This window comes from Orbicella faveolata, unplaced genomic scaffold, assembly GCF_042242905.1.
Source record: "Orbicella faveolata isolate gen_17 unplaced genomic scaffold, um_ofav_v1 contig_35, whole genome shotgun sequence".
Lineage (NCBI taxonomy): Eukaryota > Metazoa > Cnidaria > Anthozoa > Scleractinia > Merulinidae > Orbicella > Orbicella faveolata.
In genome coordinates this window covers 14098503-14115000 of record NW_028301564.1, presented here as the reverse complement: position 1 = coordinate 14115000, position 16498 = coordinate 14098503, and the positions used below count along the sequence as shown (strand labels likewise).

At 38.8% G+C, this 16498-nt stretch overlaps 1 protein-coding gene and 1 pseudogene across 2 annotated transcripts in view; both read left to right on the top strand.

The window, feature by feature from the left end:
* Positions 1-2624, top strand: part of LOC149103423 (uncharacterized) — a 9099-nt pseudogene extending 6475 nt beyond the window's left edge. The window contains exon 2 of the transcript XR_016202216.1: positions 1-2624. This exon is cut by the window's left edge and continues 439 nt beyond it. The product of XR_016202216.1 is annotated as an uncharacterized LOC149103423 (transcript).
* Positions 2625-5869: 3245 nt separating this feature from the next.
* On the top strand, positions 5870-15350 carry LOC110049297 (RING finger protein 150-like). The gene is made up of 6 exons (XM_020755086.2): positions 5870-6735; positions 7517-7579; positions 8062-8144; positions 9456-9549; positions 11768-11918; positions 12724-15350. Exons 1-6 carry the CDS (start codon positions 6037-6039, stop codon positions 12843-12845), a joined length of 1212 nt encoding a protein of 403 aa, XP_020610745.1. The 5' UTR covers positions 5870-6036; the 3' UTR covers positions 12846-15350.
* The last annotated feature ends 1148 nt before the right edge of the window (positions 15351-16498 follow it).

Sequence of the window (16498 nt, the reverse complement as noted above, 5' to 3'; positions counted from 1 at the left end):
GGGCCAGTCATTTCCTCGATTGTAGGTGAACAAGTAGCTCGAATTGCCGGACAGAAATTCGGAGTGACCGATCAACATGCAAAGGACGTTGTCAACTTTGGTGGGGCCGTGGCGAGTAGGGCCCTTGCTGGCGCCTTTCTTAGAGGCCCTACTGGGGCTCTTGCAGGTGCTGCGCTTGGAGGCTTTGTTTGGGGGCTCGGTGAGCTCATAAGTGGTGTTGTAAAGCGAACCACTAAAGTACCGTGTAAAGTACAAAGGGATAATTGGTGCTTTTGTGAAATTGGATCGTTGGGTAATGGTGAGGATCAGTTATGCTTTGGTACCTATAACGCTGTAGATACTGTTTACCGCGAAACTTTCCAATATGAGTATAGAGGGCAAAATTCAGATTGGACTATGAATGCGGGGCAACCACATGACGGCAGCTTTCAACTGTGTATCTGGGCGGGAAATGCCATGATCAAGCTTCTGAAAATTGTTTATCATCGAGACCGAATTCGTGTCATCAGGAAAAAAAGAGCTTACTACATAGCTCATTGAAAAGGACAGTTTCATCCGGGTAACGACTCTGGTACAACTGTAGTTTACAAAATCAAAATACGACGACATTAGAATGGTTATAACTATAATCAGTAGACAGGTCTGGGGAGTTCGGAGCCGCTGATTTCCGTTTCGTAAACGGTCAATGCCATTTTTAACGATCGATGCCATCAATGGTAACCAAGCCTTTCAGAATGGACGATGCCATATCTGCTTTAGTGTATAGGCCAGGACAAGGTAGAAACTGGTTTTAATTTGTTGATTGAGTAAAACGCACCCGTCAAATGCTTGATTGTTCATATTCACACTGGTTTGCTTGCGGTTAGCTTTTATTTGATGGTCGGGGCAACTTTATCATTAATAACTAAATTCTGCGGAGATTTGGCGGATCAACCTGGTAGCGTAGTGGTAGAAGAGGGATGTTAGGAAACAGGGGTTTCGGCCGGGTTCGATACTGGGTGTTTACTTACAAATGTTCTTTTTTCTTTAATTTCGTAGAGAAAAATTCGTTGATAGTTAAAAAATTTCCAATTGGCATCGACCGTTTACGAAACGGACAACTGCCTCGGAGCCACTGGCAAAGTATTACTGTAGTCAGTTCAAGTGTGTTGCGTTTTTCGAAGTCTTTTACGATCAGAGAATAATTCGTTTTCTCAGTTAGCAAACAAACTGAAAAACTTTATTTTACCCCACAAAAAGTATTTTCAATTAAATTGACAAATAATAGGGGTATTGGTTACCTGAAATAGCCTCAGAGGTATCAAGGAGAATTAAGGAGGTGGTTAGTTTAGTACAGATCCGGCAGTGTGTTTTTCTCTTGAAATGAGGCAGGGAGTGGGAGGTGAGACGCCTCACTAGTCTCACCCCAATCCCTTCTCGTCCATGTTCGCATCTCGGCTTAACACTCTTTAGATGGTGAGAGAAAAGACCGCCTACCAGCAGTCTACCATTTATGAGAAACCTGCAGCTTTATAGATTCAGGAGTTCAATCGGTCTTTTTAGAGATGACCGCCTTATAGAGAGGTTTTCACGTTTGCTACAGCGGTGTACATTTCATAAAGAGGTGCGTGTGCGCAGTCTTCTTGCTAGCCTCCGAGAGCCATACCCCCAGTAATGGTGTAAATCTTAGAATTGTCCAGTTAAGATTGTCCTTCAGCCTCTTAGAGGAGTATCAATAGATACCTTTACAGTCTCCCGTTCTACGGATAGAGGATTCCGCTTTATGCATCTGCCGCCGGCGATAATTCAAGCACGTTATTTTGTCCAAGTACATTATTTTATCCATGGTCAAAGTCAAATGCCCAGGCTGCTCCTCGCGATCGCGCACTTCGCTGCTACCTAAGGAATGAGGCAGGGTTTCGAGCGAGAATAATAAAAGTAAAGCTTAGTGATTTACAGTTTACTGATTTGTAATCCTTTCGTTTCTAAAATCAAAGAAATATACCTATCATAACTTGACAATTTCGTTTTGGATTTACCGCCGAATTAAATTTTCAGTCATTAGAAATCTCACTCGAATACGCCTAAGCCAGTTTATCACAAGTTTCTTTTTAAGTTTTTAGCCTTTTTTGGTCAAGAGGAAAGGTAAACAAAAGAAGTTTCATTTCCTCTTATTTCTCGAGTGACGTACTGTCTGTAGGATAGGTAATTCAGCACTGTAAACTGACCACTTGAGATTAAAGTTATTTTTGACTTGATAGTTAATTATAGCTTTTTAGTGGTGGAACTGCTATCGTTTAAAGGGGTGGTATTCAGGAAAGCACGTGAGCCTACGCTATCGATAATTTGGAAGCCTATAAAAAAGCACCATGATTTTCTATCAGGTCACTGGCCTGATTTCGTACCATGACAACAGGTTTTTTCGCCATCTCCGGTCTACCACTTGGATTTCTGAAGAGAAAAAAGAGAATCTTTGTTCGTTCTAGGCATGTCGGCGTAATAATATAACGCAGCGATACGTATACTGAGGTGAATTAGTCGGTTTTAATACATATACTTTTGAAAGAGTGGCACGGAAGTTATCACTGCCAAGAGAATATGATAATAATATCTTGTTACTGATAAATCAATAAACTTGTGATCGGGCATTCTGTTTTTTTTTTTTTTTGCGGCGGTGGAGGAAAGGAAAAATGTGTTGATCTCGTGACGGTCGTCTGTAGCGATAGGAAGGCCAGGTCCGGGGCGTAGGTCCAGAATCTAAACTATGTCCCGATTGGTTTCCTGACTAGAAATGTGACTTGCTTCTGATTAACGATTTAAACTCGAGATCCGTAACCGTCAACATGGATTGACAGATGCACATGATTCCCTTTTGTCTCCCTCTGAGAATCTAACCATATGGCATTTATTTTCAACTATACTGAAGCAAACTTTTTTGAGATAAATTCCGAGTGATGAATTCGAAATTCCATTTGAGATAAATTCCAAGGTTCATTCCTGAGAGACGAAATTACTTTTCTCAGAGTCACGTTCACATGTTACGTTAAGAATAACTCGCTTTCTTACTCAGCTCACTGTTTAGCCCTCAGCCATCTTATTTTCTTAGGCAAATATTTTCTGCATGTTAAATTTAGTATTACAGTCAACTTTCGCGTTAACTGTAACACCCCGCTATTACAGACATTACAGACACCCGCTATTGCGGACATACGTTAAATCCCCGGCCGAAACAGAAATGTGCGCATCATTGTCGTCGGAAACAACTCCCGCTAAAACAGACTCCTGCTATGACGGAATTGCGGACGCCTGATGTGGTACCCAAGTAATATTTTTATTGTTCTTCTCTCGTTATACAACGGACAACTTGGAGCTGAAATTCTCAGTATTCTGCCGTCGGACGTTCTTGCAATGTCTACTAGTTTGTGCACTATTTTGGCCTCTACAATTAGATGATTATGTGTCAAAGTAGATATGCACTACAAATTAAAAGAAACTCGAAATCTTAAAAGAGTACAGCAGTAAACGTTATTTAAGACACTTCAGATTGCAACCAAATAAGAATTGTGTCACTCCTCTCTGATCTATTACGGACATCGTCCCACAAATGACGTATGATCCCGAGGGTGTCCGCTCTAAAGAGAGTTGACTGTGGATACAATTTTTTATAACGCACTTCGTCTCACCGGTGCGTGAGAAACCTAGAAAAATACATTGTACAGTCATTTGTAACAATGAGAATAAGGCAAAACTGGAGAACTCATGAACTCAGAACTTCCTTTGGAGAACTGGGATATTTTTCCGTTCATATATGTCACTGCCTCTCCTTCTCCTCCGCTTTTACTTTAGATAGCGCGTACGGGTATTGGTTCATTAATAAACTAAATTTAGCAATCAAGAGAAGACGACTTTTGTGTCAGTGAATCAGGCATGCCTTGTGAAAGGGAATTCAGCGTCTTCCTGCCCGGAAAATAGTAAGTATGCCTTCTAACCCCCTCCCTCCCCCCCCCCCCCCCGCCTCAGCAAGCAGCCGGCACCTTCGGCGAAAAAAGCCCTTTTCACGGTTACCTTTGCTCATTTGCATTACAATGAAATCTAGCATGTATGTGAGACAATTTTGGGCTATTTTGCAGTTTTAGTCCGAAATTGCCTCGTATCCACGTTGGATTACATTGCAATGCAAATGAGAAAAATTGACCGTGAAAAGGGCTATTGCACGCGTAAAATCTGCACGTGCAAAAGGAATTCCACGCGTCGAAGCGCAATCGGGTAGTGTTACTTTACTGCTGCTTGATCGAATTTCAAGTCGTCGCGATTGAAGGAACTGATCCTGAATAAGTGTATCACGCGGTTTATTCTTTGGTTGTTTGCGCTGAATCAACGTGAACTTTATACCACTATAATGATACCTTTCTCGAAACAGTTGTAGTGAGTAATGTACTCATTATGCACTTTAATTTGTTATATGTAATGCAATGTTAAATGAAAAAAGTGCTAACGAAAAGTATCAACGAAAAAACTGATAGAAACTCCAGCAAACCTTATCCCCCTCCCCTCCCCCCTTATGAACTCGCAACAAATTTACCGCCAAATTGTAGATTCAAAAATTCTTTCTTTTACATGTAATAGATCCTGCTGAAACGTAATCCCGTGGGTTTATATTTAAGTATTAGCTCTTAAAGAAAGCAAAATTTGTCCGTTTACAAAGCTCTCTACTTTAGGAGCTGCTTTGTATGTATTATTATAATATTGACGGCAGAAACTGTTTGCTGATTACGACACGGTTCGCAGGCTACTTTTCCGATCACCGCACGTTTGGAAATTTTTCAGTTACGTTTTAAGTCCCTTTCAAATGTTAGCCCGAACATCCATCAAAATCCATCAAAAAAGCGTTTTTAACAAAACTAAGGCCTTGGGGCGGCGATGCATAATATTTACTCAATGCAAGAGGCTACAGCTAGTCTCTTGCGCAATTTAAATGACTGAAATAAAATCTTGCTCAGCCAAAGGTATTAAACTTACCTACATACATTCATATCTTTATTTTCATTCGAATTTCAGAGAAGCACGGTGGTGCTGATATCTCCTAACAAAGCTGATAAATAAATAGATGAATTGATAATGACGAGGACGCCGGCTCGCCCGCAAGTTACCGAGAAATATTGTACTCTTCAACTTACATTTTCTTGAAGTGCTATTGGTAAAGCTCAGTTTAAGAAAGCGCTCATTTCGAGGGGTATAAAAGACTCTACGGTTGAATTTCGCCAGCGCAACAAATGTACCTGTACGAATTAGAGTTTTATGCCACATTTGGGCTGCACGAACATTTTTGCACGAACACTTGCAACGATAGCAACTGTTTGCTGATTGCACATATATATAATTGGCCGTATTGTTCAGTTTAGTGTTAACTTACTTTGTATGCCGTCGGTGGATCGGTACTGAGGTTTAACCCAACTCATATTAAAGATGGATCTTCATGGATTTTTAAATACAGAAGGATTTTTCATTAATAATTTTTACGTCGGAAAATCGTCAGTTTTATCTTCAGGAAATTAAAAAAGAAAATAAGCACTCCCGGCTCCACGCATTTATATCACTCATGAACCATCGCACGTAAAAACTACACATTCAGTGACATTGTTTTAAAAATCGGCCTTGCTTGACTGTTAGTATGTTTTAAAAAGCCATTTTCAAAATTTCGAAATAGCTGTTGCTGGCTGATTTGCTGTGCATACCATGTATGGCGCAAATTTACCTCGTACAGGTATCTGTGATTGCCAATATCGCGATATCAAAGTCATAAAGGATATAACGAGGCAGAGTAATATTTGTCTGGGTCATGACGTAGCATTGCGTGGAAATATCACACAGGTGTGTCAATCCTGCGATCACGTGACTTCCTTCTTCATTGCGGCTATATCCACGATCGGGCAAGATGGCGGAAGAGTTGTTGCGCTCTTTGTACTGAAAGTCGTTCATAAGAACTTTGAACTCGACTTATTTCCTTGTTTACGGGAATCGTAAAGACTACGTAAACTGTTGAACTACTTTGGAACGATGTTGTCGTTTGCGAAGCAGTTTGTTGGTCGACTGAACATCATCCTTGCCTTATTATTGTTCGTTTGTGTCAGGAATTTTGTCGATGGAAGTCTCTACGATGAAAAACAATCCCCGGAATACACAGAGGCCAAACTGAATATAACGTATTGTGATAACTCTGGGAAGAAATGCCATATAAAACCGTATGATGGAAGTGGGAAGTTTGGAAAGCATAGCCCCAAACACGGCTCGAAAGGCTGGCTTTATACCTTGGTCGAAAACAACGTGAACGGCTGTAAAGAATTTAATGTGAATGTCGACAAAAGTCCATGGATTGCCCTGATTGAAAGAGGAGTGTGCAATTTCAAGGAAAAGATAAGAAATGCCTACAAGCACAACGCAACTGCGGTGATAATATACGATCATGAAGACCGAGATGACGAAATTATAATGTCACACGACGATGCTGATTATCTAGTTGCCGTGAGTATAACGAAGACTCTCGGCGAAGACCTAGCCCGAGCGCTTGTGAACAGAACCAAGGCTGTGTATGTAGAGATATCTGTTGGCGCTAGCCACAGTAATAAATGGGTCAATCCGGCCTCGGTTCTTTTCGTTTCGGTTTCGTTTATCGTTTTGATGGTCATTTCACTCGCTTGGCTGGTGTTCTACTACGTACAAAGGTTTCGTTATGTGCACGCACGCGATAAAACCGAGGTAAGAAACAAGCGTTGAAAACAGGAAATCAGCGGGTTTCTTTAGTTGTACGTCATATTAAAACACAAATTGTCTCTCTTCTCTATTTTTATTTGTTTTGGAATTCAGTGTTTCACACTTGCGCACAATTGGTTTCCCAACATTCGCTGTGTTACTGGTACTGTGAAACTGACATGTAACTTGCAAGTTTAATTTGCCATAAGTCATATTTTGCCACACATTTTCCCTTCTCTCTCTCCTTTGCCCTCTCTCCTTTGTTACACAGCAATTAACTCGTTTGGAATTTAAGAGTTCGATCGTGCTTGCGTCATGGTGCTGAGCAATTCAGAGTTGAATGAAGACAACAATGTTGTTCGGTGAAGCGTCTAGTTAATGCCGATTGTCAACGGAAATATTCAGCTATTGCGTTTCAAGTCAAACATTAGCGTTAACTTAACCAAAAATCACCTCAAAAAAGCTTAATTAAAGCCATGTTAGATTTGTTCCACTTTCGGAAATTCAGCGCAGGCTGACAAGGAAATTGGACAGACATCCTTGATTTTGCATTGTGTGTGTGTGCATAAATTTTTTTTCATTTTGAAGTAAAATATTCTAATAAGAAACAACAGGTACTACTTAAAGGTTTCAGCAAAGTAAATAATTAATACAGAAAGACGTCTAATGTAATGGGTAATATTTTATTAATATTACATGTACAAGAATAGAATAAATGAAAAATTTGTGTGAACTTCATTGTGATTTTCTTGTAATTTGGCCAAATCTGGGTTATTGTATTTTACAGAAACGTCTGACTTCAGCTGCCAAGAAGGCTATTGCAAAGCTCCCTACACGTACTGTTAAAAAGGTAAGTTAGATTTCAATATTGGCATGTAAGCCCCTCTTGTCTCCTGTAAAGGTAGAGAGGACCAGGACAGTAAATGTTACAGAAATTAAGGAGCTTGCATTCCCTTCATCTTCTATATGACAAACTTTGTGTGACCATCCTTTTTTTAGCAGATATCTTTTAAAACATCCTATGGTAAAACCATCAGTGACAATGACATCCTTCTTAGAATTCCATAAAGAGAACACTGAAATGATTTTATTTCAAATTGAGAGTTTTATTGAAAAGGGATCTGAAGATAACCTTAAGTCCATTTAGTTCAATAAGGTTTCAATCTAGCAATAACACTGGTTTCCAAACCACCATGTCTTGTCATAAGAATCCTATGAGAGACAGTCTATCTTAGGAGCTGTCTGTCTTATTTTCGAGATTACAATTGTAGGAGCCAGTCATAATTTAGAAATCACTTTTAATGAATACTTTGCATCCATCCTGTCCTCTAGACTGAAGATGATGAAACAGACAGCTGTGCAGTGTGCTTAGATGGTTACAAAGCTGGTGAAGTTGTCCGTATACTTCCTTGTCAGTAAGTACATCTTTCCATAACTCATTGCTTTGCAAAGGAAATAACGTTCCTTCATCATGCACATAGCAGTTTCCCCATAATAATTTTGAACCAAAAGTTTTGGTCGCATTATTGGTATGCTAAATCTGCTCATTGTGCTTGCATGAAAGCTGTTTGCAAAAAAATCCTCTGCTATTTTGAATAGTGCTATTTGGGTTACTTTTGGGGTGATTTTTAGAAAGTCTTGAAACATGATTTTCTTCTTGCAAACTTCTTTTTGTCCTCAGTAGAGATAACTTTAAGGTTCAAGCCCAAACATTCACTTAGCTCATAGCAAAACAATGTCACTGAAATTTAAATTCGCATATTTCCCAGCTTGCATTTCTCTCATTTTGGAATGTTGCATTGGTATCAGCCAGTTGGAGATGTCAAATTGATTTATGATAAATATAAAATATTGTAGACTGACAGAATTAATAGCTTAACCAACTTTTACAAAGCCAGTGATGTTGTCTGTGAGGTACACTTTCTAGCTTACAGTGCATGAACCTATTGTTAGTAATAATTATTATCCTTGTTAATGCATGTGGCACGGAAGTTATCACTGCCAAGAGAATATGATCATAATATCTTGTTACTGATAAATCAATAAACTTGTGATCAAGCGTACGTTCTATATTTTTTCTGCGGCAGTGGAGGAAAGGAAAAATGAGGAAATACAGTTATGTATTGATCTCGTGACGGTCGTCTGTAGTGATAGGAAGGCCAGGTCCGGGGCCTTGGTCCAGAATCTAATCGTGACTAGAAATGTGACTTGCTTCTGATTAACGATTTAAACTCGAGATCCGCAACCGTCAACATGGATTGACAGATACACATGATTCCCTTTTGTCTCCCTTTTGAGATAAATTCCGAGTGATTAATTCAAAATTCCATTTGAGATAAATTCCAAGGTTCATTCCTGAGAGACGAAATTACTTTTCTCAGAGTCACGTTAACGTGTTACGTTAGGAATAACTCGCTTTTTTACTCAGCTCACTGTTTAGCCCTCAGCCATCTTATTTTCTTAGGCAAATATTTTCTGCAAGTTAAATGTAGTATTATAGTCAACTTTCGCCTTAATAACACCCCGCTATTACAGACATTACAGACACCCGCATTGCGGACATAGGTTAAATCCCCGGCCGAATTATTATCCTTGTTAATGCATGTGGTAGTTTCACTAAACTCGTGTTCGCGTGCAGTTTCACCAAATTCGGGTACAGTTACCACAGTGTACTCAGTTTACGTGGTGTTCTTTTTAATCACCATGACCTCATTTTTTTTCTCCAGGCACGAGTTCCACAAGATGTGTATTGACCCATGGCTGGTAGAGCACAGGACCTGTCCCATGTGCAAACTCAACATCTTAAAGGAATTGGGTGTGGTAAGTTCTGTGCTCTCTTACAGTGCAGGTTTCAGTAAAATGAAGCTTGACATGTACTGGAAGAAAGTCCTCATTTACAAATTACATATTAGTCACGAGCGAAAACTTCTATTTGGTAATGTTTTTGGGTTTTAAATGACAGCTGTCTTAACAACACAGACCTGCAGGAAGGCAATGCTATTGACCTTTTGAAATTGATACATTGATTGAAAACTGTTATATAATGAAAATTTTGTGATGAGTTTGAACTTTTGAAATTGATACACTGATTGAAAACTGTTTTATAATGAAAATTGTGTGGTGAGTTTCACATAATTTGTGAAATTTCACAATGTGAAACTCACCACACAATTTTCATTATATAACAGTTTTCAATCAGTATATCAATTTCAAGAGTTCAAACTCATCACACAATTTTCATTATATAACAGTTTTCAATCAGTGCATCAATTTCAAAAGGTCAATGGCATTGCCTTCCTGCATGTCTGTGTTATGTGCAGTCTTTTTGCTTTAATGTAAGAGTGGTTTAAAAGCTTTATTAAACAAAAGGAGATATTCTGAATTACTGCATAGTTTTTAAGCCTCTTGAAGTGTCATATATTTTGCTCTTTGATTCTGGTTATGGCAATGCTATGAGATAAGGAGACAAGGAAGTAAATGTAAATTAAGCGTGTTAAAAAATTTAGACCAAAGAGATAATTTAAACCTAAAATTATTCAACTCAGACACTATAGGTACCATGCATAATGCTCATTAAAATGTGATTTCAGTACATTAACATTAAGCATGCCATTACAGTTGAACCTCAATTATCCAGACTCGTTGGGATTTGAGTAAATAGTCCGGATAATTGAAAATATGAATATTAATGAGACAGTAATGTGAACAAAAGAAATATATATTAAAGGAAACAGAATTTAAGGAGGTTCGCGCCAATTGTTTCTGCCCATCCTTACTGCGCATGCGAATTCACAAGCCAGGTCATGTACAAGAGCATGCGCTAAGTAATAAAATGAACAATGATAGGGCAGGTGGCCATTGCTATAGCTTTGCCTGGATTTAACGATCTTGGACGTTCGGTGGCCCCTATTTTTCTTTCCCGTAACATTTTATTTACAATTATCCCCACATTGTCCAAAAATGAACAAAAATCAAGGTGGGAAGTTTAAAAAATTTCAAGATTTCTGTCCACGGGACATTGAATCCTGCCATCTTGGGGCTGCAAGGCACATGAAACTATGGTCGCTAAATGCGAAATTGGTTATTAAGGAACCTCACCAGTGGACTAAATTCACTTAATAGGTCCACTTACACAATATTTGGCAGAAAACATTTCACTTCAAAGATCTAATTGCAATATTTTTGGCTTACAGACACTCTGGCCTTATTTGCCAATGAAGCCTGATTTTTTTCAGATTGAGGGTGTTCTTCCGGGCATGTTCTCTCCAAAATGGAGTTGGTGACCCCACATTTTTTTACATTTCTGACACAACTAACTCATCATCTTACAGTGGTAAAAGTCTCAGAAAAAAAATCAATGTTGGAAAATTTTTGCACGAACATCCTTAATAGTGAATAGATCAGAATTGCATATATGTAGAGCCTGTATGCTACACAACATACTTGCAAATGAAAAGTTGCTGTTTCAAGTGTAAGTGTATTCAAAGTGCTCTGAAATGTTCAAGCATGCTTGTTTGTTTCAAGGAACGACATAGTGATTGCATAGCAAAGTCCATCATTTGTTGAAGCTGCATTACATTTGTCGAAGCTGTATTACATGTATTTGGATTGGGTCAATATTGCTCTGGCCCTTCCATCCAGGACAAGCATTTTGCAAAAGATTCATTTGCTTATCCTTTATTGAGAGAGCAGACCGCTTTTGTTTCGTAGACATGGCTGGGATTTGAGTTTATGATTGATTGTTTGCGTGTTTACATAACCCATGCGGAATGAAGTAATCAAGCATGGGATTCCCGTGAAACAGATTAAAACCCAGAGTTAAAACACACTTTTGGAAGGATTTATGAACTTTTCATCGCTTCAATTTTTCAAGATCACATCTTATTTATATTTGTGAAAAAATCGGGACAAAAGTAAGTCTGGATAATCGAAAAGTCTGGATAATTGACGTCTGGATAATCGAGGGTCAACTGTATTTAGCACATAACAATGCACAAGTCATATAACATTTGATGTAATGTTTTACCTTCTTCTTCAGGCCAGTGATGAATGTCGCACTCAGGATGTGGAGGTTGGAACTTCTGAGATTCCAGAGGAAGACCATCACACTTCGGCTGATAATCCTGGTGTGGTCATGAATGAAATTGAACCCTCTGTCAGTGAAAGGAGGCCAAGTTCCGACACTTCAGGTATAATTTATATCTGCTTCTAATCTAATCATAGTCGTGTGTCATCAGGCTGATGTTTAACGCTGCTTTGTGCAACCTTTGGTAACTAGGGCATTTTCCTTTCGACAGAAAGTTCTGCAACTTTTGGAAATGGGCAGTTTCCTGGAATGGTTTCTGGAAAAAGTAACAACAAGAATTAAAATTAAAATTAAAATTACAGAAATTCTGTAAAAATTAATGGAAAAAAAATCGGTTTTACCAACTTTGCATTTAGTCTTCACCCCATTTTTTGGTCTTGTTTACAGAAGAGTGAAACCTGGAAGACTCTTGACTAGTATCAACAGTTGTGATACTACTGTATCACCAATGGATGTTGCCTCTTCCCCCATCCTCTATAAATTAAAGTCTGGGTTCAAAATTATTTGACAACACTAGGAGCTTAGAAATGTGGATGATTAACAATGAGACTACAAGCCCAAGTTTTTTATGAGTGATTAGTCAATGAGGTATAGCTGAGTCGACTCTCACTTACGGAAAACGAGAGTAAAAAACGTACAATTTTGTGTATTGTTAAGTCTAAATTTAAGAGTAATTTTCAGTTTGTGTAAGCAGTTGTTGTCTATCGGTGAATAGAAAACAACAAGAGAACCAATCAGATTCACACATTTCTGATAGAACACAGCTGGGTGGCTACTAATGGTCAATAGGCAATGGCCTGAGTATGAATCTCAGAAAGGGGAAATTTACAGTCCTCTGTGGTCTTTAGTCTCTTAAGTAATAGCTAAAAGCAGTGAAATGATGAAAGGTTTTTGCTGTCTTTATGCAGAGAGCTCCAGTGTTTCTGGATCTGGTCGTGTGCTTCATGTAAGTGCAGAAGTGAACTGGGAAAGAGAAGATCAGTCCAGCTCGACATCAAACTTGGTTGAACATCCTAATCTAAGGGCTTAACAATGTCAGCCATCATTTCTTAGAATTGTATCGAATCATGATTACCATACTCAGAACTGGGGTGCATGTAAATAGATAGGCATCGTAGTTAGTAGCTTAGTTTTAACTGGAAGGACGCTGTACATGCATGTCCGGGCATGTGTAGTAGATAATCACTGCAAATCATAGTTCAGTCATCAATGTCTCTCTCCAAGTCAGAGACCTGCTAAGGCAGACAACAGAGCTGGCACCAATCCTGGTTACATTGAAGGGAGAATTTTTTTTCTTTTTTATAGTGGCTTTGTTGCTTCCATTGTTTTGTTTAACATCAACAATGTTCTTTTTAGTTTGCGTTTGTGCCTCCCCCAGTTGTAGCATGTAAAGACTAATATAATTGTAATACTGTATTAGACCTTTTTTTTTATTTCCCATGAGTCAAGTACATTCAATTTGCCATTTTTGAAGCAATAATTGTTTTGCTGCTAAATTCTCCTTTATGGTAAGTGTCATTTATCTAAATGGTGTAATGACTGAAGATTATTTGCAGCTGGGTGAACTGTTTCTTATTCACCAAAACAGGTTAATAATCTTAGAACCAGAAATCAGATCGATAAAATTTTCTAAGGAGAATTATCGAGAAAAGTGTCTCTAACTGTAATAAATTTTTGCATTATTATAATTTAGCATTAAAGGGTAAGAAATATTATTTTAGGATGCTTAATGTGAATTTATTTAAACCTTATCCAGTAATTGTACTAGTTTTGTGGAAACATCAGAAACATAGATTCATGTACAGATTTAGGTCAAGATAGCCGAAAGTCATGGTCATAATGTAGTTGTTTTGCAGTCTGTTTTGTGTATTTTTAATAAAGCAATATTAGATGGATACAAAGAAAACTGGATTTCAATGAAAAATATTCTGTACTGAGTAACAGAACTGTGTATTAAGAGTTCCTATTAAATAGACCCAAAATAACTTAAAAGATTGATGTAATCATCACTTCTATGCAATTGCAAGTCCTCTGTCAGGTTAGGTGAATTTGATTTGACTATGAAATGAATGCAAATTCATGAACCTTCTGGAAAAGTGTATACATTGATAACATCCATTGTGAAAACTTATCCATTTTTCTGTGGGAATGTGTTAAGTTCCATAACAGTACAAAGCAGTATGTTCTGGGTAAGCTTGCAGACTGGCTGATTCTGAAGGAAAAACAGTCAATTTTTTACCAGTCCATGTTGTGAAAGTCCATCACTGTAAATCATTAGAAAGGTTAAGTGTGACATTTACGACAAATGGCAAATGACAAACATTTTTGCTGTCTGTCTTCAGCTGTTTGTAGCCTGTGTACAGCTGCCTGCTCCCCTCAAAAAAATCAGGGAGGGGAGGGGGCAGCTGAACACAGGCGAGCAAAAATATTTTTATTTGCATGGAATAATACAAGAGGTTTTAACGTATTGATCAAGGTTTTATTTTTATGTGATTTAAGGATTAGAAGAAAAGAACACAAAAAGATCAGATGTAATTTTCGTCAATTGCTGTAAACATCATACTTAACCAGAAAACCTCCATTATTTTGACTGCCTCGATCTCATTCCTGGCACTGCTTCACGTTGTATTGCTCCAGAAAATATCCATACCCCACCAGAGAGGAATATCTTGATTAAATACCCACCCACCCTGCATAAATTGCAGTTCAGTTGGATTTTGAGACTCTCCCACCCCCATCAGAATTTCAGAATGCCATCTAGAGTGGGTAGGGATGCTCTCTGGAACCACACATTTTCATGCTCTTCACTTCAAGTGATGATCCCAAACACTGCTATATGTGAGCCCAGCCAAAACTCTGAAAAGTTTGAAAATGTGATTCTTGAAAAACCTTTATGTAAACATCACATGTGATAGGTTATATTTTGAATTTTTTGAAGAAAATGACTGTATGTACGTGTAGCTAAGTATTATGTTATGTTATGCCCGAGTAGTGATATTGGTTCAAGCAATGAGATAGCTCCAGAAATCTTGAATCAGATGTAGTTACCAGTAATACCCTAGAAGCCATGGACTCATAAACGTAGAAATTCTCCTTTCTGTTCAATACATGCATATATGGAAGAATTCTGCAACATTGGATAGTTTTAGGACATACTCTTCATTATTGTTTTGGGCAGATCTAGGGGGGCCTAAATTGAGAAAGATGAGACTAATACATGCTGACTAGGCCCCAGAATGCTGGAAATCCTATTTTTGAAGACCTCAATTGTACATTTTCCAGGGGAGGAAGCCCCTGGAGCCCCCTAAAATCCTGTATTTACCCCAGTTGTTTTATCAACACTTTGAGGAGAACTTTGATGCTGATCAGTCTAGGGGCAAGGGATTTTGAGTAGTTTACTGTGAATTCTTCCTCTGTGGTATGTGGCTTGTAGATAAACAAGGATCAAGAAAGTGTTATTTTACCTGTTGTCCACAGAATTGTGATAAGTCTTGTATGCTAAAAGCAAATAAATGTACAAAATGTTTGGTATTCAGTAATGACTGTTTTGCTATCCCAAGGGAAGATAATTATCAGTTACATGGTCACATACAGGGACTGCAGGGATAAAAAGTCTAGCCAAGACAAACAAGCATTAGGGGTGACTGTTCCACTCTTACTTTCAAGTGGCAAAATTCGTGCATTATCCCTGTCATCTGGAGCCCTAAAAAAATCAACCTAAGCAAAAATGGGGTGGCTTTTTAGCACTACCAGTTTTCACCAAACTACCCCTCCCGGTTCCCCAAGGGCATTCAATCTTGGGGACAAATTTTGATCCCTGCCCAGATGAAGTCTTGCCCTTGCTGATTTTCTTTGTAGCAACCTTAGCCTCCTTGGCTTGTGTCGACCCTCCGTAGTGAATATAGGCACAGGAGGGGTGGGGGCCGAGGGTCGGGGAGGTAGAAGGGTACTTTCTAAAATAAGAAATGAACCAACTGAATATGACCCCCGGAGGCTGGGCTACTTCTTTGTATAGGCTATATAGGTATGTGAGGCCACAAAGGGTATGGGTTTTCAGCCGTTTTGGTCATAAATAAGGTATCCATTTGGCCATTCTGGTCTTAAATAGGGTATGGTTTTAGCACTCTAGTCTTGAATTGGGTATGTTTTTAAGAAGAAGCTACTCTTTCATCATTATCGATAAGACCATAAACAAAAGCCCTACAAAAATAATGTTTAGGGCAACTGTGTCAGCCGCAACGGTCATAAACAGGGCATCGAATTTTGGGTCTGGTCATAAATAGGGTACGGAGAATCGGAAATTTTCGTCATAAATTGGGTAAGGTGGGAAGCGGGCCGCACAACCCCACCAAATTTTTCTGGGAGTTCCCCCCCCCCCCCCCCTCCCGGGATGTGACCATTTTGCATTCAGATTGTTTATCTTATTTGAAGCTACCTAGTTATGTTCCCGCCGAGGAGTGTGGTTCTTGGGCCCTTTTGGTCTGGAATAGGGTATACATTTTGATCATTCTGGTCTAAAACTGGGAATCTTTGGATCTCTGCCCTTGAATATGTAGGGGAATCTTTGTTTACAATATTTGGAATTTCCTTATTAGCGTAAGCGCTTTAGTTTCTGATCAAGTTACAAAAACATCTGAATATCTCTGCCGAATATTGAAAGGGCATAGCACGATTAACTGTCCC